This window comes from Phalacrocorax carbo, chromosome 1 (genome assembly GCF_963921805.1).
Source record: "Phalacrocorax carbo chromosome 1, bPhaCar2.1, whole genome shotgun sequence".
In the NCBI taxonomy this organism is placed as follows: Eukaryota; Metazoa; Chordata; class Aves; order Suliformes; family Phalacrocoracidae; genus Phalacrocorax; species Phalacrocorax carbo.
In genome coordinates, this window is record NC_087513.1 from 44,234,958 (window position 1) to 44,253,881 (window position 18,924).

Genomic DNA, 18,924 nt, shown 5'->3' on the forward strand with positions numbered 1-18,924 from the left:
CTTTCCTTCATTACACATACAGAAAAATAATAAGGACTTTAGAAGCTTGCTAGCTGCACTTTAAATGGGTTACTCGCTCTGTTCCCCTCAGTAAGTGGGGGGGGTTTGTTGTTGTTCTATTTTGGGAAAAATAGTTACTACGAATTAAATCTTCTCAATGATCAATGAGAAATGCTGTCATGATATCACATATTTTTACCTCAAATGAACTTTTTTGGGCATATAGGCTTCACATCCTTTCTCCTCTTAATTACTGGTGCATACTACTGCCAGTATCTGGCAGTGCCAGAATTTTGAGGGAAGAAAGAAAAGAAAAGGTTGAAATACCAGGGATGAACATGATTGTTTAATGAGCCAGTGTCTCTTTGCTCAGAGATAGTCCCCATTTGCTGTTATCTCTATCAGCTTCAGGCATTTTGTTTGTCATACAGTTAAGGCATGACTGAACATGCCATTTTGGGATTGTTCGTGTTAAATAAAACTTGCAGCTACTACAACTGATTAAGGGAATGTCCTCTTACAGACATGATGTACAACACCTAAAATTTGAATCAAGTTCTTGAAAGTAAAAAGTGAAAAATAAGGTGAATAATTTTTGTTTGTTTTCAAGAAATTTTCACTCTCTAAGTTGCGCTTTTCAAATCAACCTCTACCAGCAGCTGCTAACTCATGAAAACACTGACTAGAAAGTTCGCAATTTTCTCAGAGCAAAATATTTTAAGGTACAGAGTTCCTTAACTACAAGCCAAGTCAATGGCAAAACCTTCGTTTTCAAACAAGCTTCCTCTATATGTAAAAAAAGGAGCAGACAGAACATATTATTTAAAGTCTTCTTTGGAAGGGCTGCCTATGACACAGAAAATGTGCCCTTCCTTGTACCCATAGCTGATTCAAAGCCAAGGCCCTCCAAATCAAATTCATTTCAGAAGTGTTTTGGAAAATTAAGGGAGAATCTAGTCACCTAGTCATTGCAGATTTAAAGCAGTTGATGCTTACTGCAACCCAGCCTGTTTTTACCCAGGATTCTTCAAAAAAGTTTATCTCCACCTCAGAATTATGAAGAAACCCAAAAGGCTCTATAAGCACAATCTCATATGCAAGTATCATGCATTCAACAGACAAAAAAGAGCAAAAGAAAATGAAGATAAAAATAAACCAATGGATGACACAAAAGAAAATCATATAGGAAAAATTACCCAAAAAATAACAGTTTTCCCCATGTTAGGTTATTGACTAAAGTTCTGATGTTCAAGCAGCAAAGAGAATTTAATCTGTTCTAATCTTCTATTTCTTCCCTTTATTTATTATGGTAAATAAAGTATAGTGATAAATGGTGGCAGTAATGAAGCCAAAAACATGAGCTTGGGCACCTGAACATTTATTAGCTTTTAGTTTGCTTGTCAGTAAACACCTATTACAACTGAAGATAAATAATCCATTCCTATACCTCTGTTTAGTGAGCTGCTTATTATTTATCATGCTCATCAATTCTCTACAGACAGTGCAACTTGTTGTAGTCCTAATCAATAAGAAAATCCACAAAACTGTCTCTTCTAAACTATATCTATAATTAGCTATCATTCCTTATCATCTGCTTTTTTAAATACCAGGACAGTTGTGACCTTTGTCAAAGTTCTGTCACCTGTTAAGGCATAGCCACATCTTTAATTTATCCTTCAGTTTAGCTTTTTTTGTTATTTACTACAACTTCAGTAAATCAACTTTTTTTTTTATTAAAAAAAAGCCAAACAGATTTAAAGAAGGTTTTCACAGACATATTTTAAAGGGACAGAAACACATTTTCAGATACCTCTTTACCATTCCATTCTGCCAAAATGGTACAAAAGCTATTCTTTGTAATATCACTGCTTCCAAACTAAGGTCTGTGACACACAGACCTCAGGCACACGAATCAATGCAAAATCTGCGCTGATTTAAAAACATAGCTGTACTTAGGCAACGTAGTGGCAAGTCCACTAACACTCTTGGGAAGTGGGAAGCAACACTGACGTCCAAAGGGCTGAGAGTCAGCTTGACTATCACTGCATCATATTTGCATACCCATATTTCCCCGTAATTCTAGATGGAGCCAGGTTAGGTCAGCGTGATTTATTAACCACAAGTTCAGCAGTGCACAAGCACCATCATGGTGCTCCCAGATCAACCCAAGCGGGATCTCAAAGCAGACTAACAAACCTCAACCTAAACTAATAAGCTGTCCCAGCTTATAAAACACTGTAGGGATGATTACGCTCATCATAATAGGCAATTAACTGATAGCTTACAATGTAAAGAATTCAGGCTTCAGATCTCAGTTTCCAGTCTCTCTGAGCCAGCTAGCAGTAAGTGCTATAAGCTTTGAAACATATAAACAGGCAAACATCCTCCAAATTTTTCTAAATAAACAGGACACAAAAAAATTTATGAAGAATCAAAGAGGGAAGCAGAATGGTAGCTGGGACTATTTTATGCGTGCATAAACACATTAATACACCCCTTTCTAATTTCTTGGTTTAATTCTCAAACATTCATGCATCTTATAAAAAATGTAACATGCTACGAGAAGTGGTTTCTAGTGTTGTGCTGCTTAGCAACACCTGCGTTCAAATAGCCTCCGGCTAAGTTTGACAAAAACTGATCTGACATCTGACAAGCCCAATTTTTTTTAATTGAAAGGCAGAAGCAAACCCACAAAATGGGATTATATTAAAACACCCATTTATGTTTTAGACTAAAGAAGACTGTCAGATAATGGGATGCTCCTTGGTTTCTGCCTCAGGCTAAAAATAACTCCTACATTTTCCTTTAACAGTCAACTGCCTGCGGTGTCTTTATTTCATGCAAGACAATTACGATGCACAACATCTTCAACAGGATACAAGATATCTTTATGTGCACCCACTGTACAAATTTTCTTAACGTTTAGGTTATTTCTCTTTTCATAAAGAATTACCTTTATGCTTTCTATGTCTTTCTAGCAATAGGAGTACATTAAGTATTAAGGACTCTGTCCTTTTTTCAATTCTTTTGATTAGTAACAAATCAAAAGAGTAGAGAAATGGGCTGAACAGGAAATTCTTTCACAGATGTGTTGAGACCAACTAAACTCTAGCTATGCCATTATTCAGAAATGCCTGAATGCATGCCCCTAAACATTTCATTGTCAAGTGCAGGCCCCTAATTTAATTGTTAAGTATGCTCTAAGTGCCCAATTACAATATACTTCACCGGAATGTTTTCCTAGAGTACTCAGCACACCAAATACATGCTACTTAAACATTCAGCTGTAGATTTCAAAATCTGAAAAATTATCACATTTCTGAGCTTACTGGAGTATTTAATACCTTTGTGAAAGAAATGTGACTTTGATGCCGTGAAAAGCCAAAATCATGACTCAGTAGTCTGACTCCCCCAAAGCATCAAGTTTTACTCACAACAGTTCTAACTCTATTAACTTCTTTGTGAAAGAAGCGCTTCATTAATGTAACAACCTTCTGGTCAGACTTCCAGCAACACTTTGCCATTGCTCACTGTAGTACAAACTTCCCCCCAGTTCTGTAACATCCTTTAGGGCATGATTACGTGCTGTTCCTGTCTCATTTTCAGTCTCCCCAAAGCAGACACCTACAGTTTGGTATGCCCAAATGCCATGAACATAAAAGACAAATCTGTAAACTAATAATGTTAGCCCCAAACATATCCTTTAACCTCTTCTCAGCATACTATATCTCGGCAAAAATGAATTAATTTAAACAAAAAAAAGTTTATTGGCATCAAATACTAACATGGAACATCTCAATTTATCATGTCTTCACTTTTTTTCCTTAAAGGACAAACCAAAAGGACTGCTCTGCAAAATTGCTCTGTACATTCAGTTCTTAAATCATTCAGCACGTCTCAGCATTTTACAGCTGCTTGTAGCTTTTGTCCAATTGAAACAACAATGTCATACAATTATCCTTTGAAGCACAACATAACACACACAAAAACCTAAATCTTTAATCTTGAAGTTAGTATGTTTATTTAAACAAGACTTTTTCATATACAGATCTGAGAGCTTCTACAGAAAGGAGAAAAATGGCAATATTGAACATGACTGTGTGACAGACAGAAGTTAAGCGACTCATTTCGTACAGATCTAGAACATAATCTACTACAGCACCAAGTACTTCCAAGTTCCACTCCACCTCCCACATTCCAAAATACCCAGATCTTTACTCAAAACAGACTTCACAGAAAACTTCCAATATAAGCATGTAAGACATTACATGACTATTTACCTAACAGCCTACAGTGCTCCTGGGGGGTGAAGGGGGGGGGCGGGGGGAGAAGAGAAAAATGACCTTTATACTTTTTGTTCTAGAGGCAACTGTAGTAGCTACCAGCTTCAGGGAAAACTACTAATTGTTAAATGGTACCTCTGAAAAGATAATAGTTACTAAACCAGTATGAAGAACGGAGCAGACACACAGAGAATCTTCGCTACGCTCCAGATGTGTGTCATATAACACAATTAAACAATCAATATAGCTTTTGATATTTGGCTTGCTGAAAACAGGAAGATTGAAGTCATGATACTATTCCAGATTGGATTTAGTCTACAAAAATCAAAAAGCCACATCAGCATGAGTTAAAAAAAAACCACACGTCTAAATGTGTTATCAAGTCTCTGGGACAAAGACTACGTGTACAACTGCTGCCAAACTTGGAATACCTACCTTAAAATACTTTAAAAAACTAAGGCTAATAAGGCACTGGCATAGTTCTGGCTTGGCAAAGCATTGCTTAATTGATCAATAATAATAATAAACTTGCAAAGACAAAAAAGTGCTTTTATGGAAGAAACATTCTATTTCATGTAATTGGCTAGTCTGTTCATTGCACTTTGGAAGAATTATTCAGATGAGATTAGTTCTAAGAGCTCTTAGAGCAGACTAAGTGTTCTTATAGCTCTTTCTAAATGGCTACTCGCAGTACATTGCTGTTTTAAGAGCTTTTTTGCAGTTAGCTTTGTTTAACAATCTGCTTCAGGGTACCAGAACACTAATTAGCTCCTAAACGTTGCAATAAAGGTCATATTTCATAAGCCTAAAAGATCTTGAAGAACATATTTATTTTTTCAATTCAGGGAAAACATACTAAATTGAAAAGCTTCATATTCCTGGCTAGAAAAACAAATCTTCTTTAAAAAAACCAAAAGGGGGATGGGAAGGAAGGGAAGCTGGGAAGTTGTTGTAGCGAGAAAAAAAAAAATTAGTATACAGTTTTCTGCTTGTTGATCTAAAAAAAAGAAAAAAATACTTTAGTGTGCAAATATGTACCTAAACACAGAATAGGAAAAAGCCACCCTGCAAATAACTGATTTCTCATTTGCTGCCATCTAATTCAGCATTCAGTATCAAAAACTCCTCCACCCTTTCCAATTATAAAAGATGTAGGTCAGCTTAATTTCCTATAGTGCTGCTGGCTTGAAAGAGGAGGTAAAACAAGACAAAAAGCACTATGTAAACAATTAAGAAACTATTTTAAAATCAATGACTCATTCAAGAATGAATACTGCATTTGTTTATTTTGCCACCACTTCAATCATTAGAAGCTAGCTTCTTATGTAGCCTTTATCCACATAAAATTTGTAAATACAGGAACCTCAGTCTACACTTCTACAATTTTTACATAGAAGCAAAAAAAAAAATTTCAACAGCAACCATCAATGCTCAAGTAATTTTCCCCTTTCTCTCCCCAGAACAAGATATAGAAATGAAATTATAAATATATCTTATATATATTGTATACTATATAAACATACAATTATACATTGTATATAAACATACAAGAAACAAACCTCAAAATTTTTAAGCTCAAGCCAACTGTTTATCTGGCAGGGCCTGGATACTTCTAGATGTTACAGCACACAGGTTTCTTATCTGAATTAGTGTAAAAATAAGAGATTGGGTTTTGGTAGCTGAAGGGGACACTGCAGAAGAGCAGGTTATATAAAATACCTTGCTGTTTTGTACATGTGGTTGGTTCAGATTATAAGATGTTTCCACTTTAAAGGTCTTTAACAAGATACTTATTTCAAGTCTGCCCTTATTATGGATTCTGGTGAACTAAAAGGAGCTGGTTAGGGGGGCGGACCTGAACTTGGCTGCACAAGCACTTACATGATGAGGATCCAGAACTTCTCATTCGAAGTGGTACAACACTCAGGGCCTGTATCTCAAACAAAACAGAGGAGCATACAAAAATTTTCTCAGCCTATCTGGAAGAATAAAATACTACCAAAAGCAAAACTCAAAAAGGGAACATGAGGTAGATGTTAATCAATCAATCAGAAAAAAAAACCCTTCATCTTCAGGTACAGCTCCACAGTGGCTTAAGCCAAGGGTTACATGAGATGAACCATCTTCCTCAACAGATGGACCACAAAAATATAAAAGTTCAAGTGCATGCACAGAGTGAGGAAAAGTACCACAGCATCCCCACAGTAAAGAGGAGGGGAAAAAAAAAAAAGGTCCTAAGGGACACCAGTAGATCGATGGGTGTAAGTAACAGACTGTCAAAAAACAAGATAACAGACCAGAGATCCTTGGAAATGAAACAAAATTAGAAAATTTTGCTGCTCTGGTCACTGATGTATTTGGCTTAGATGAGAGAGAGACAGAGAGAAAGGGAGATGGGGTGGAGACAAACAACAGTTTTCCCACAACACTTTTTCCACATCTGAGTGCTGTATACATTCTGCTCAGCTATCCTGCCACTGTGCCTCAAATCTCATTACAGCACCTCTTACTGCAGCCGAGTAAAGTACACCTAGGTTGTTGCTCTGCTAAAAAATATCAAAAGCATCTTTTTTTCTAGTTGTCTCAGGCAGCCACCAAGTATACAGCCAGGCTCTTTGCAGCAGTGCATGGCAGGAGACAACAGACGTAAATTTAGAGGAAGGTTCTGACCAAAAGGGAAAATACTTTCCTTGTAAGGACAGTCAAGCACTGGAAGGGTTGTCCAAAGAGGCTGTGCCTTCATCCTTGAAGGTGTTCAAGACCTGACTGTGTAAAGCCTTGAGCAACCAGGCTGGATAAAAGACCCCCTTCCAACCTTAAGTACACTTAGATTCAATGTCTACACACAGAAAGCACTCAGTGCTGCCCCAGACCATGCTTCTACATGTCTTTCACCTAGTAAAGTCTCCAACTTAAGAGAGCTTCAAAACATTAGTTACCTACATAGGCTTCAGATAAAGATAATTAATGCTATCTCATTGTTGATAAAGTACTGCATAACACACTGCAAAGCCCATGCCCAGCACATAGTTTTATTCCATATTTTTGTTTGAAAGTGGGTGAGAGTTGAGAGTTAAAATAGGTAAAATTTGCAGTTGACACAGCATTATTTTGTTTCTCTGAGGGTTTTTTGTTTGGTTGGTATGTTTTGGTTTTTAAGCTTACCTTCACCCAGGATGATGTTCTCATATGAGGCACAAAACCTGGCTATGTTTTAGATGACATATGATTGTTACACGGCAAGACTAGACGATAGAGTTGCATATGACATTTGCAGGCCTGGAGTAAGAGACCTAAATGTTCCATCCAGTCCTTCCAAGCAACATGCAAGCAGATCAAATAGGGTAAAATCCTGAAATAAAACATCAGGGTTGTGGTTTTTATTTTAACTTCCCATGACCTTGTGAAGCACAGGAAATAGTCATCCACCTACGGTCTTCCAATTGGAAAGTCTTTAAATACACAACTCAAACTTAAAAAAAAAAAGAAGTAGCAGAGAAAAACATACATGAGTTTGCATATAAGTAATGAATGCAAACCAGATAGTTTTAAAAAATCAGTACAAACTTATATGGAACTGAATACTTAACAGTGACCTTTCCAAAAGTCCCCTCTACACCTCGAGCTACAGGAGGATTTAGAAAACAGCTATGCTCCAGAGATGCAATGAAATAAGAAGCATGAGAAGTTTGTGCCAATAAATATTTTGCCTATCTATTCATACTATTGTATTTAATTTAGAGTTGGGGTAGGATTTGTTTTAACCTTCCCTTGTGAAAAAGGAATCTATTTCCTACCAGCTCTTACTGGGATATACAGAAACTACTTTTTTTGGCACTGAAAATTCATTTTAAGTGGCACAGAAATATCTAATAAAACTCAGTCGCCATCAGAGATGCACGAATATCCAAGCTGCATAAAGCAAAACTGCAATAAGGTAAGGTATAGTCAAGAGTTGGATGGGTTTTAGGGGTTGCTTTTTTGCTTCTCTCGTGTAAGAGGTGGAGGGTTATTTGTTCTGGGAGGTTTTGTGGTTTGGGGTTTTTTTTTTTAGCTTGGTTCTTTTGAAAGTAACACATCTGGGATATAGTACATTGAAAGCACAAACAGGCTGCTGGAAACTTATAATGCAAGTCTGGAGAAATTATAAAATAATTCACATGCCTTCTTGTGGTTTATGAATTACTGCGGAAATTAATCCATTCATGGTTTTTATTTTCCTATATCCTCCAAGAAAGTTACATCTGTGGAACTCAGCGGAGAAGGGTTGTATTTCTTACTTTTTTCCAGTTTTTGATTAATAATAATTTTTGAAAGTAGTTCTCACAAATAAAAAAGTTAAAGACATACACACACCATGTCTAGACAGAAATCTCTCCTCTCTTTTTATTAAAAATGCCCTCCTCTTCGTTTTTTAAGGGAGTATTCTTCAGCCTACTGAACCTGCAGTAGAAAAACATAATTATAGACTAATTTGCTTTTAGCTTTGGAAATTAAGAACTAGGATCAGCACAGTTTCACCAGAAACAGTCAAAGCAAAGTCAAAATGCGGAAGTCTAAAATGTATACAGTCTGTAATTTGTTCCTTCTAGTACAGAAACAAACACAAAAGTATATTTTAAGATAAAATTAGATTTTGTACTTCATTTATTCCAACCATCTCCTTCCAGATGTGTTCAATAAATTAGTCTCTCAGTAATTCATTCTGAATATTCAGGTTTGGGATGAATCAGGATCCCCAAAGTCATGAAGGCATTTTGAAGACACGACAATTCCAAATGTTGAAGTTTTAGAAGCAGCAGCTTTGGAGGGCTTCTCTGTCAATACTTTCTCTTTTTTTCAACCTTCAGGGTTTACTCATTAAGTTATTATTTCCTCCACAGCTAGGAATACTAGAACTTACTTTTGAAAACACTATTACAAACACCTGAGATTGCTATTTAATCCCATTACCTCCCGAAGACAGTTCTAAATAAGTGCTACAAAGGATGAGATAGCAAAGGTGCATTCAACTGGAGAATGAAGCTGAAGTACCAACTCGTTATTCATCAGTTTCATTAAAATATTATGAAGTTGTAGAGGGTTATAATATCGTGTTATTTTGATATTTAATACTTAAACAAGTTCTCCACAGAAAACCTATTTTAGTATTACTCTTCCAAGGTATTAGTAGCTTCATCTACTTGAGATAATACAACAGAGCAACAAGATGGACTGACCTGCCCTCTTTCAAACTAGTTATTCTTTTGTCCTGCTGCCTTGGAAAAATAAGAGCTTTCCAGCACTACCCCTACCAAAAAGAAACTAGAAAACCCTAAACAATTTCCCTCACATAGACAATTTCAATGATTCAGCTGTTTTAGTGTACACAGCTCTCATATTAGGGTTTTCTGCACCAGCAGTTCCGGAAACTTTGAAAGTTTCCTCCAAGGGTGAAGAAGGGCCTTTGACTCTGTCTCCCTGTAGTATCTATCCTTAAAGCCAAACTGGTTAAATACGGCCCACAGAAGCGTACTATTACGCAGTGGAAAGCTGGCTGCACCTTCAGCCTCAAAAGGTTGAAATCAGTGTTAAAAACTTCAGCTGGCAGCCAGTGAAGTGGCATCCCTCAGGGGTTGATGTTAGTGCCAATAATATGCAACATCTTTATTAACAACCTGAACAATGGGATGGAAGGTACTCTCCTAAGCAAGTTTGTGGCTGACACCAAACTGGTAGGGCAGGGACTGGTTGAGAGGCTCGAAGGGAGAGCTGCTATTTACACCAGCCTCAACAGGCCAAATATATTTAAAACTTTACTAGGCAAGACTCTAAGCAACCTGATCAAAACTGGCCCCGCTCTGAGCGGGAGACTAGGCCAGACAACTTTTTCAGGGATGCCTTCCAATCTGCATTACTGTTATTATTCTTTGCCTATTACAGTGTAATGTATTATACACCAATGCTGAGAGATCTTCAGTACCTAGCTTTAAACACGTGATCTAACCCAGGGCAGCTTGTCCATATGTGTCTCTTGTGATAAAGTTTCAGCTACAGTAAAACATTGCAATATTATAATTCATATTCAGTATACTAGTTTAAATCACTTAAAGTTAACTTGAAGTTATTATTTTCACATTTGTGAAATGAGCCTCTAGTTTCAAATAGCCAAAGCAGCAGAAGTTTCTTTTTGATTTGCAGGAAACCATCAACCTACCACTTAAGTGAAACACTTCCAATTTGAGGATTAGATTAAGGCATTTTTATAAAACCACAATAATGAAATATTTTCAGATCAATTACTTGTTACAGTGAAGCTAGATACAACTTCTGAAAAAACTGTCAGATGAGTAATTTTTAGCAATACTCGGCAGCATGTTCACTTCAGCGCAATGCTCGGTCACAGAATCATTAAGGTTGAAAAAGACCCTTAAGATCGAGTCCAACCGCTAACCTACCACTGTCAAGTCCACCACCAAACCATATCCTCAAGCACCACGTCTACCCTTCTTTTAAATACTTCCAGGGATGGAGACTCCACCACCTCCCTGGGCAGCCTGTTCCAATGCCTGACAACCCTTTCAGTGAAGAAGTTTTTCCTAATATCCAACCTAAACTTCCCCTGACACAGCTTGAGGCCATTTCCTCTTGTCCTATCGCTTGTTACTAGGGAGAGGAGACCATACCAACACTTCTCTCTCTTTTCAATGAGACTGAAGTCACCCGATTTCCACTGGAAAACAAGATGCTTCATATATTTCAGTGTAAAGGTAGACAAACGTACAGCTTCCACTCTTTGGCCTACAATATTTTTTTCCCAGATTATCTTGTCTTTTAAGTAGGCTTTAGGAACAAACGACGATAGGATAGACAGTGTTGCAGTCAGTACTCAAAAATAGCCTGGAAAGGAATATTTCGCTTCAGTTAACCAACATCTACGTTTATTTAAGGTTACTGGCTACATGACAGACTGGCAAGAAAAGGCAGTAACTGACAAAGCTGAACATTAAGAAGCTTTCAACCACGAATTACAACCTAAACTGAATACTCTTCTTACTTTCTGTAGAATTCAGTACTCAACAGAAGAGGAAATAATTTACTTACATTGCGCTTATTTTCCACCTAGTAACTGCATCATTTCAGATGATTCACCCCCAAAAGAGAGTAGTGAAAAAAAAACAACCACACAATAATATTTTCCAATTACACATAAATATTAAAAGATTGCTTTAAAAACCAACTTTCCCAAAATTGTACTTAGAGATAAATGCAAAGTCAAAAGAATTAGAGGGGAAATTAACAGCTTCTGACACTTTTCCATCACTGTCCTTCCCATTCCAGCAGGAACGAGTGCTGAACTAAAAAGAACTAAGTACATGAAAGAATCGGTACTTCCTGGTTGAGTCCTGTGAATTCCAGCTTAGATAATGGTCTACAATCTCTTTTTCTATGAAAAAAGCCTTATTAAATTGGGCAAAAATAGAGTTATCCGTATCACCTTTTAAAGAGAAATTATACTACTTCCATATATCTTTTCAGCTCAAAAACTACTGCATTGGCTAGCCTTATTCTAAAACAGTGCTATCCTAGGGCATAGAGACCCCAGGTTTGGAACACATGCATGCAGTGATTTAGAAGCTGCTACAAGGGTTCTTGAATTGAAAATAAACTTAGAAATCTGGGAAGTTGTATGATTCATTTCACCAAATATCTCCCTTACCTAGCTAATTGTCAGGATATTAAAGCGTACTGTTGAACATATTGGGGGGGAGGGGGCAGAGAAAAAGAACAGGCGTATAAGTTTATCATGTGCTAAAAAAAGATGGAAAGAAAAAAACAAATATGCCCATGAACAGGCATTGCCCAGAGGCTTGGTCAAAATCAGAATTTAAAGGCATCAACAGGAAAACAGGCTGAATGTAAACAATCTCAGTCAGATCCTTTTATCAGAATCTGAGAATGCTTGTATTGCCTCTTCCACTCTACCACCTCTGAAGAAGAGCCATAAATGGAACCGTAATAAGATCAATGTGTTCACTAGACAAAGCAAACAGGCAGATGGCCTAACATATCATGAACGGTCATCCAGGTCAAATAAACATATTTCAGGCTTCTGTCATAACACGAATACCTCTGCATGGATGGCACAGGTATCCATGGTCAGAAACAGGGGCGGGGGGCAGTATTTTGAACAAACGCTTACTGAGACTTCCCCCCTCCAACATATGCAAAAAAAGCAAGTTGTTTTACAAGAAAATGCACAGAGATGTTAAACAATGCAAAGACGCTACCTCCTTAATATGAAGGAATGGCTAGAACTGCTCTTTCATTTAACTTCATCCTTAGGTAGTTAATCACTGAGGAAGATATTGCTGAAGGCAAACTTCTGGTCAAAAGAGTCCAACCACCAGTACAGGATTCCACTCCTCTCTCTAGTTTCCAGCCATTCAGAGGAGGATTTCAATTCCTTTACAACATACTCAGTAATTGCTATGCTTGACACATTTGGCATTTAAAGTTTCCTTAAATTTTTCCAACTGGAATGCAGCAACTTTCTGTCAGTCTGCACAACTCAGCATGCTGGACTACTCTAGAAAGAGCAGGAACTCTTCCTTTCCCCACAGAAAGAGGCCATTCCTCTCTGCCTACTTACAACACTGTGGTTCAGTATGACACCTACCAAGCACCACATATGCAGTGCCTTCTGAAAAGGCAGGCAAACACCTGGTTGCAAGCCAACAGCGTGTTTTCAAGAAGTCATACCCTTATTGCTGACAATAATAAGACAAGAGCTGAACACAGAGTGGCTAAACATCCTACAGATTCCACGTTTTAATCACTACCACCTTTTACTTTATTAGTATCTCTGGCATTTCCAACAAAGGGGTCCGGAGACTGTTGTGTCTCAAATCTGGCAGCTTCACATGCTAAATACACAGACCTGAGTTCTTTACACCTTTTTAAATCATTCATCACCATTATTAACAGAAGAACACATCTGAATTTAGATAGCTTCCATCTGGTTAGGTGAAAATGTAAACTTTGTCTGTAAGCACACGTTAAATAAAACCCAGCTATCTAACTGTCCATCCTAGATGGACTGAGATTTTGATTATATATACACCTTTTTTAAAAAGGTAACCACAAAAATAGTTGTTATTCTCCTGGTTGGGGTTCAGCAAAAACTTACCCACACAGCTCTGCCAGCAGAATCCTCCAGTGTAAACAGTTACAAAAGTAAAGCTGCACTTTCACCACTGCAGCTTGTTTTGCTTGGAACAGGACAGAAGAACTACTGTAACAATACAAAACATAACTCTCATCCTATATGTGGGTCCTCACAAAGCACTGTCAGTGTAGCTTAACAGGAACTCTGTGTGTTTCTTGGATAGACACTAGGACAGTTGTAAATGAGAAAAATGTTACACAAACTTAACACCTGTGTCAAGTGAATACCTATGAACTGAAAACACTTCCTAACATAGCTAAAAACAGTTATAAAGCTTAATATTTAAAAAGGAAACTTACATAATGATAATTATATACAAATTTAGTTACCTTTCACAACCTGAAGAACTGTTACGAAGCAACAAAACCCAAATCCCACAGCACTTAATATTTAGAGTGAAATTAACTTCCAAGACCCAACAAGTGATCAAGAAACTACTTTACAAGCAGCTGTTTTCAGTGGAAGTATTTCAGAAGCCTTTTTTAAAAGCCACCATTACTTAGATAAGCACTAGTGCTGAGAAGATAAAAACCAGCCTTTACTTCTATCACAATAGCCTCTAAATACAAAGTGTCACCACTACTCCCAACCTGCCACTATCTGCTTTCACAGCTTCCCCTATGGTTTCTGTCCTCCACCAACTTCAATACAAAATACATTTAAGAGACAGAACTGTTTAAGACCTAGCTCTATTACCTTCCTATTGAGCAGAAGATAAATTAATCATTAATGAATAATGACCTAACATTTTTCATGCCTATTTCAAGATAACTGAGACAACACAAACTTTTACTTTCCTTGTTCCACCACCTTTCATATCATTAAATTCTCCAGCTGCATTGCAACTGAAATTAGATCGTACTTTTTTGGGGTAAAAAGTTTTTTATTCCATTTTGGGCAGAGAAGCTTCTAGGCACTATGTGTCTTCTGTGAGTGTATTTTGTCAACAGTTACCCATTTTAATTTCAGAGTATCAGAATCTCCTCATTGTTCCCCACCACAGTGGCATGCTGATCATAAAAAGGAGACGTTTAGCATAAAATAGCTACTCCATTCTAGAGAAAGACTATTTTCTTGGAAAATAAGACTTAAATAAAACACCTGGTAAAGCTCTAAAAGGACATCTCCTGAAAAGTAATTTTAAAACATACACCACACACAGCTATGTGTGATAAGTGGTTAAATTCAGCATGCGCTACCAAGTCACTATGTATAGTGTTGTAAAGCTACACCTAGCATCCAATGAGAAAGCATTATCCCAACACGTCATCAGCTACATCACAGCCTTCTTTTGTCTGAGAACTTCAACTGACCGTGTTGAATCAGTGCTTTAAAATATTTTCTCATGAATAAATAGATACATGAAAGACATTTACAAGCAAATACTCTGCAAAATGTTCATTGTTAAGTAGTTACTCACATTTGACACTGGAGACAGCTTCTGAAGTTGTCCACCATGAGAAATGATCTAGTGTTCCCTAGTTAAATAATTCTTAGGAATGCATGTGGTAATGATTAAAAACATTTAAGAAATGTGAAATACTGAAAAGGGATAGCTTTGCCTAAGTATATGCCAGTCAAAAATGCAACACTTACTACTAGCAAGTTTCCCCAATAATGACTTCTACAGCAGGTATCTATGTTTATTAATATTTGACCCTGAAAAGGTGATGGAATGCTTAATAGCTAGTTACAGAAGTAAACAGTATAAACGTACATCAAGTTTCCAAAAAGTGCCAACAGACAGTGGCAGGCAGCAGTTATTAGGCCCTCAGAAATACAGGAATGGGTGAGAACTTGCTTCTCAGTGCCTATATATGTTAGCCCTAATAAATAAACCACCCTTAACAGCACAGCAGAAACTACAGTAGCAAATTCACATATAAGATTCTAACAGCTGTTGAGCAAGAAGTGTGTTTTCCTGGAAAGCAAAGCGTATTTTGAGCAATACTTAAACAAAACAAAAACCCCAACCGCTACCAAACCCATTAAACTAGCAAACTCCAAACCACACCACCCAAACACTACCAAAAGAACACTGGTTCAGAAAACTAGTTCCGATAACTAGGAGACTAGTCTCAAAGAGAGAAAAGAAACATACCACCCAAAACCAAAGACGATGACTGGGGATGGGGTACACAGCAGAGGCCCCTAAAATATGAGGTTGCACAATGCTTGCTGCAATGTGTAAATTATTGACTGGGCTCAGACTAGTTTACTTAGGGAAGTAAAGATACAGCGTTTTAAGAGTTCCTATAGGAGCTCAGGAGGCAGGTATTTAGGAGGCTTTGAATAAAACAAGCAAGCCAGTCTAGGAAGCTTGCATGTTCTGAAGCCAGAGAATTAAAGAATTCACTTGCATTCCTCGCCTTCCAAAGCGAGAATATTGAACTATGCCAGAACACTTAACCTCAAACTAAAGACTATGAAACTAATTATTAAAAAAAAAAAAACAAACCCATAATTACAGAATTCCTAAAATGAGTTCCTAAAACTCATTCCTCACCTGCCAATACCTTCCCACATGGAAGTGTCTCTGTGAAAGTGCCTAGAATGTCACAAAAATAGGATTAGTGACTTCAGGTATGGAGAACATGATTTCATCTTCTCCTGCTGCTTTAGAAACAGAGATCTAATTTCTAGTCCTATTTTATTAATCTGTAATATTAACCAAAAGAACTAGAAGTTTTTTCTATAGTGATGGTGGTCATCATTATTTGTGCAAAACCATAGACTAAAATCCAGCTTTGTTCAAAGTTTCCTGTGGCCTTTCTTATTAACTGCAAAAAAAGCTAAAAACTTAGTTATCATTCTTCTGAATTCCTCTAGGAGTATTATAAATCAATGCCAGATTTTTATACTAGTAGCAAACCACAGAGGACAGTGGTGTTGGCTGATAAAAATATCTTCCTCTGCCTTCAAAAAATGCTCTTTAAACCACTACATTTTTTCCAGTGCAAGAAATTCTTTTGGGTTCCAGACTGAATAATATTTACACCTGAACATCTATGCAGAGCCGATAAATCAGTTTTCTTTCATTACTATTGTTTTGACCATACTTTAACAGGCACGTGTCTGGGTTTGATCTTCCAAAAGCACCAGAACTTACCCTCCACCAACAAGAAGACAGGTCGTGACAGGTCTGATTTATTTAGAATACGCGGCACGCTGTCTGTCTGGATGCCACACCGTAACGGCCACGGTGCATCCCTCCCACTGCGTGCAAGGCCTTCGTGCTTTTTCCACGCCGTGCAGGGAGAAGCCTTCACCATCGCAGCTAGCACGGGCGTGAAGCCCGGCCCGGGGCGAGGAGCGCTCTGGGGAAAGGCACTGGGCTGAGCCGCCCCCAACCCCCGGGCTGAGCCGCCCCCAACCCCCGGGCTGAGCCGCCCCCAACCCCCACCGGGCTCACCTCGGCGGCCGGGATGTTCACCACACCTGTCGACCTCCTCTTCTCCCTCAGCTTCCTCTTCTCGATCTGCCCCTTCCCCTTCCTGGCGCTGGGGCCCGAGCTCTTCCCCTTGGCGGCCAGCTTCTCCTCGCCCTCGGGGGACCCCGCCGCGGCAGGGGAGGCGGCGGCGGGAGGGGGCTTGGCGGCCGGCTCGGCCCCCCGGCCCCCGGCCAGGCCCGGCGGTGGCTCCTTGGCGGGGGCGGCCCGGCCCAAGGCGGCGCTGGCGAGGCCGAGGCAGTTGGCGGCCCCGCCGACGGGGGGCGCCGGGCGGTCGGTCGGGGCGGCCGGGGCGCCGGGGGGCAGGTTGTTGTTCAGCTCGACGGAGGAGGCGCCCCCAGCGGGCCTCCCATCCCCCCCGGTGGCCGCCCCCGGGGCCGGCGGAGCCTGCTTCGCTCGCATCTTCTCCCGCTTGGCTTTCCACTCCTCCAGAAAGTCCGTGGTGCTACCCCCGGCGCTGCGGTAGCCGCCGGTCGCCATGTTCCCGGCGGGCTGGACGCCGAGAGCGCCCCACCGGCACCTCCGCCGCCGCCCGCCCCGAGGCGGCTCTACTGCCGCCCGGAGAGGAGCGGTCCCGGCGGGGCGGGCGGGAGAGACGGGGGCGGGGAGAGCGCCTCGGAGAAGCACAAACACCCTGGAGAGAAACAAAAGGGGAGACGTGAGCCCTCCTGCAGCGCTGCCCGTCCCCGTCCCGCCGCACACACACCCCCCGGCCCCCGGGGACGGGTCTCCATCACCGCCCGCCCTCACACGCCGGGCTCCCGCGGCTCGAACCGTGGTGCCGCCCCTCTACCCCTCACCGCGGGGCTGCCCAGGGGTACCCGCCGACGCCCACCCGCCTGCCGAGCGCCGTTCCTCGCCCCCGGGGCCGCCACCCGTGCCATCCCCCCGACGCCCGCTTGCCTGCCGGGGCACCGTGCTCCCGCGCGGGGCGGAGCGGGGCGGAGGCGGCCGGCGCTCACCGCTCACCTCCCGCCCGGCGGGGCCGCGGCTCAGGCGCTCCCCAGCGCCGGCGGCGCCAGGTGAGGGACACCGCCTCCCGCCCTCCCGGAAGGAGCGGCGCCGCCCCGAGGCTTCCCGAGCTCCCCATCCCTCCCCTTTCCCCACCGCGGCGCGGGCAGAGTTGAAGCCAGGGCGGAAACTGCCGAGATGGCCTCAACAATGGGGCAAGGGCGGGGAGGCCCCACCCGGACCGGCCCGGTGCGCTGCGCGCCGCGACCTGACCGCGCTGGCTGCCGGCCCGCCGCGGGGTCCCGCCGCCACCCGGCCACCTGCCCCGGGCAGCGCCGGCGCGGGAGGGGACACGGACACGGACACGGACCCCAGCGCTCTCGGCGAGGGGGAACGCGGGCGGGAGAGGGCGAGGGGCGCCGGTGCTGCAGCCGCCTGAGGAGCGGGGCGGGACGCCGCAACCGCCGCCCGCCTCAGGCCGCGCTCCCCCTTCACCGGCAGCTTTAACGGGCGGCGGGCGGGGACTGCCGGAGCCCGGCCACGAGGGGCCGGAGGAGGCGGTCTGGTATGTGTGTGTCCTCCGCCCCAGGGCCGGCGGGGGGCTCCCCGCCCGGCGCGCCCCGCACCTGCCGTAGAGCCGGCGGTGAGGGGGGTGAGCAGCCCGCCGCGCCCCGCCTGTACCCCCGGCCTGGGGCCGCCTCACGGCGGGGCAGGTGCCCGGGGCCCAGCCCTAGGGCGGCGCGGCGCGGCTCCCCGGCACCGCCGGCGGCCCTCGCTAGCAGCGGGGCGGAAAGCCCTGTGTAAAAAGCGCGGCGTGGTCAAACTTCGCCTGTCCTGAGGGAAGCGCCGCGCGGGGGCCAGAAGCGCCGGTTTGGCCTGAAAACGCGGTGACGGCCGCTGCTCCCGCTTCGTCGTCGAAAGGGGTCGGTGCAGGTGGGAAGAGCCCGAAGTCACTCCCTGCCGCAGCGCCGTACCTTGCTCTGGTCCGCGGCCCCGTGGGCAGACCCGGGCGGCGAGTGGAGCGGGCTCCCGCG

The 18,924-nt window shown here is 42.0% G+C and overlaps 1 protein-coding gene across 4 annotated transcripts in view; it reads right to left on the reverse strand.

Annotated features, from left to right (window-relative positions):
- The window catches only part of PAWR (pro-apoptotic WT1 regulator), an 80,096-nt gene extending 61,726 nt beyond the window's left edge, over positions 1-18,370 (reverse strand). The window contains exons 1-2 of one of the 4 annotated variants that reach the window (XM_064450088.1): positions 18,261-18,370; positions 16,904-17,573 (exon numbers count right to left, since the gene is read on the reverse strand). In XM_064450088.1, coding sequence (XP_064306158.1) covers positions 16,904-17,419 — 516 coding nt within the window. In that variant the 5' untranslated portion in view covers positions 17,420-17,573; positions 18,261-18,370. Of the gene's footprint in view, positions 1-16,903; positions 17,574-17,774; positions 17,821-17,842; positions 18,002-18,260 lie in introns of those variants that run through there. The other 3 variants (XM_064450098.1, XM_064450080.1, XM_064450107.1) reach the window with 3 other exon arrangements.
- Between the last annotated feature and the right edge of the window lie 554 nt (positions 18,371-18,924).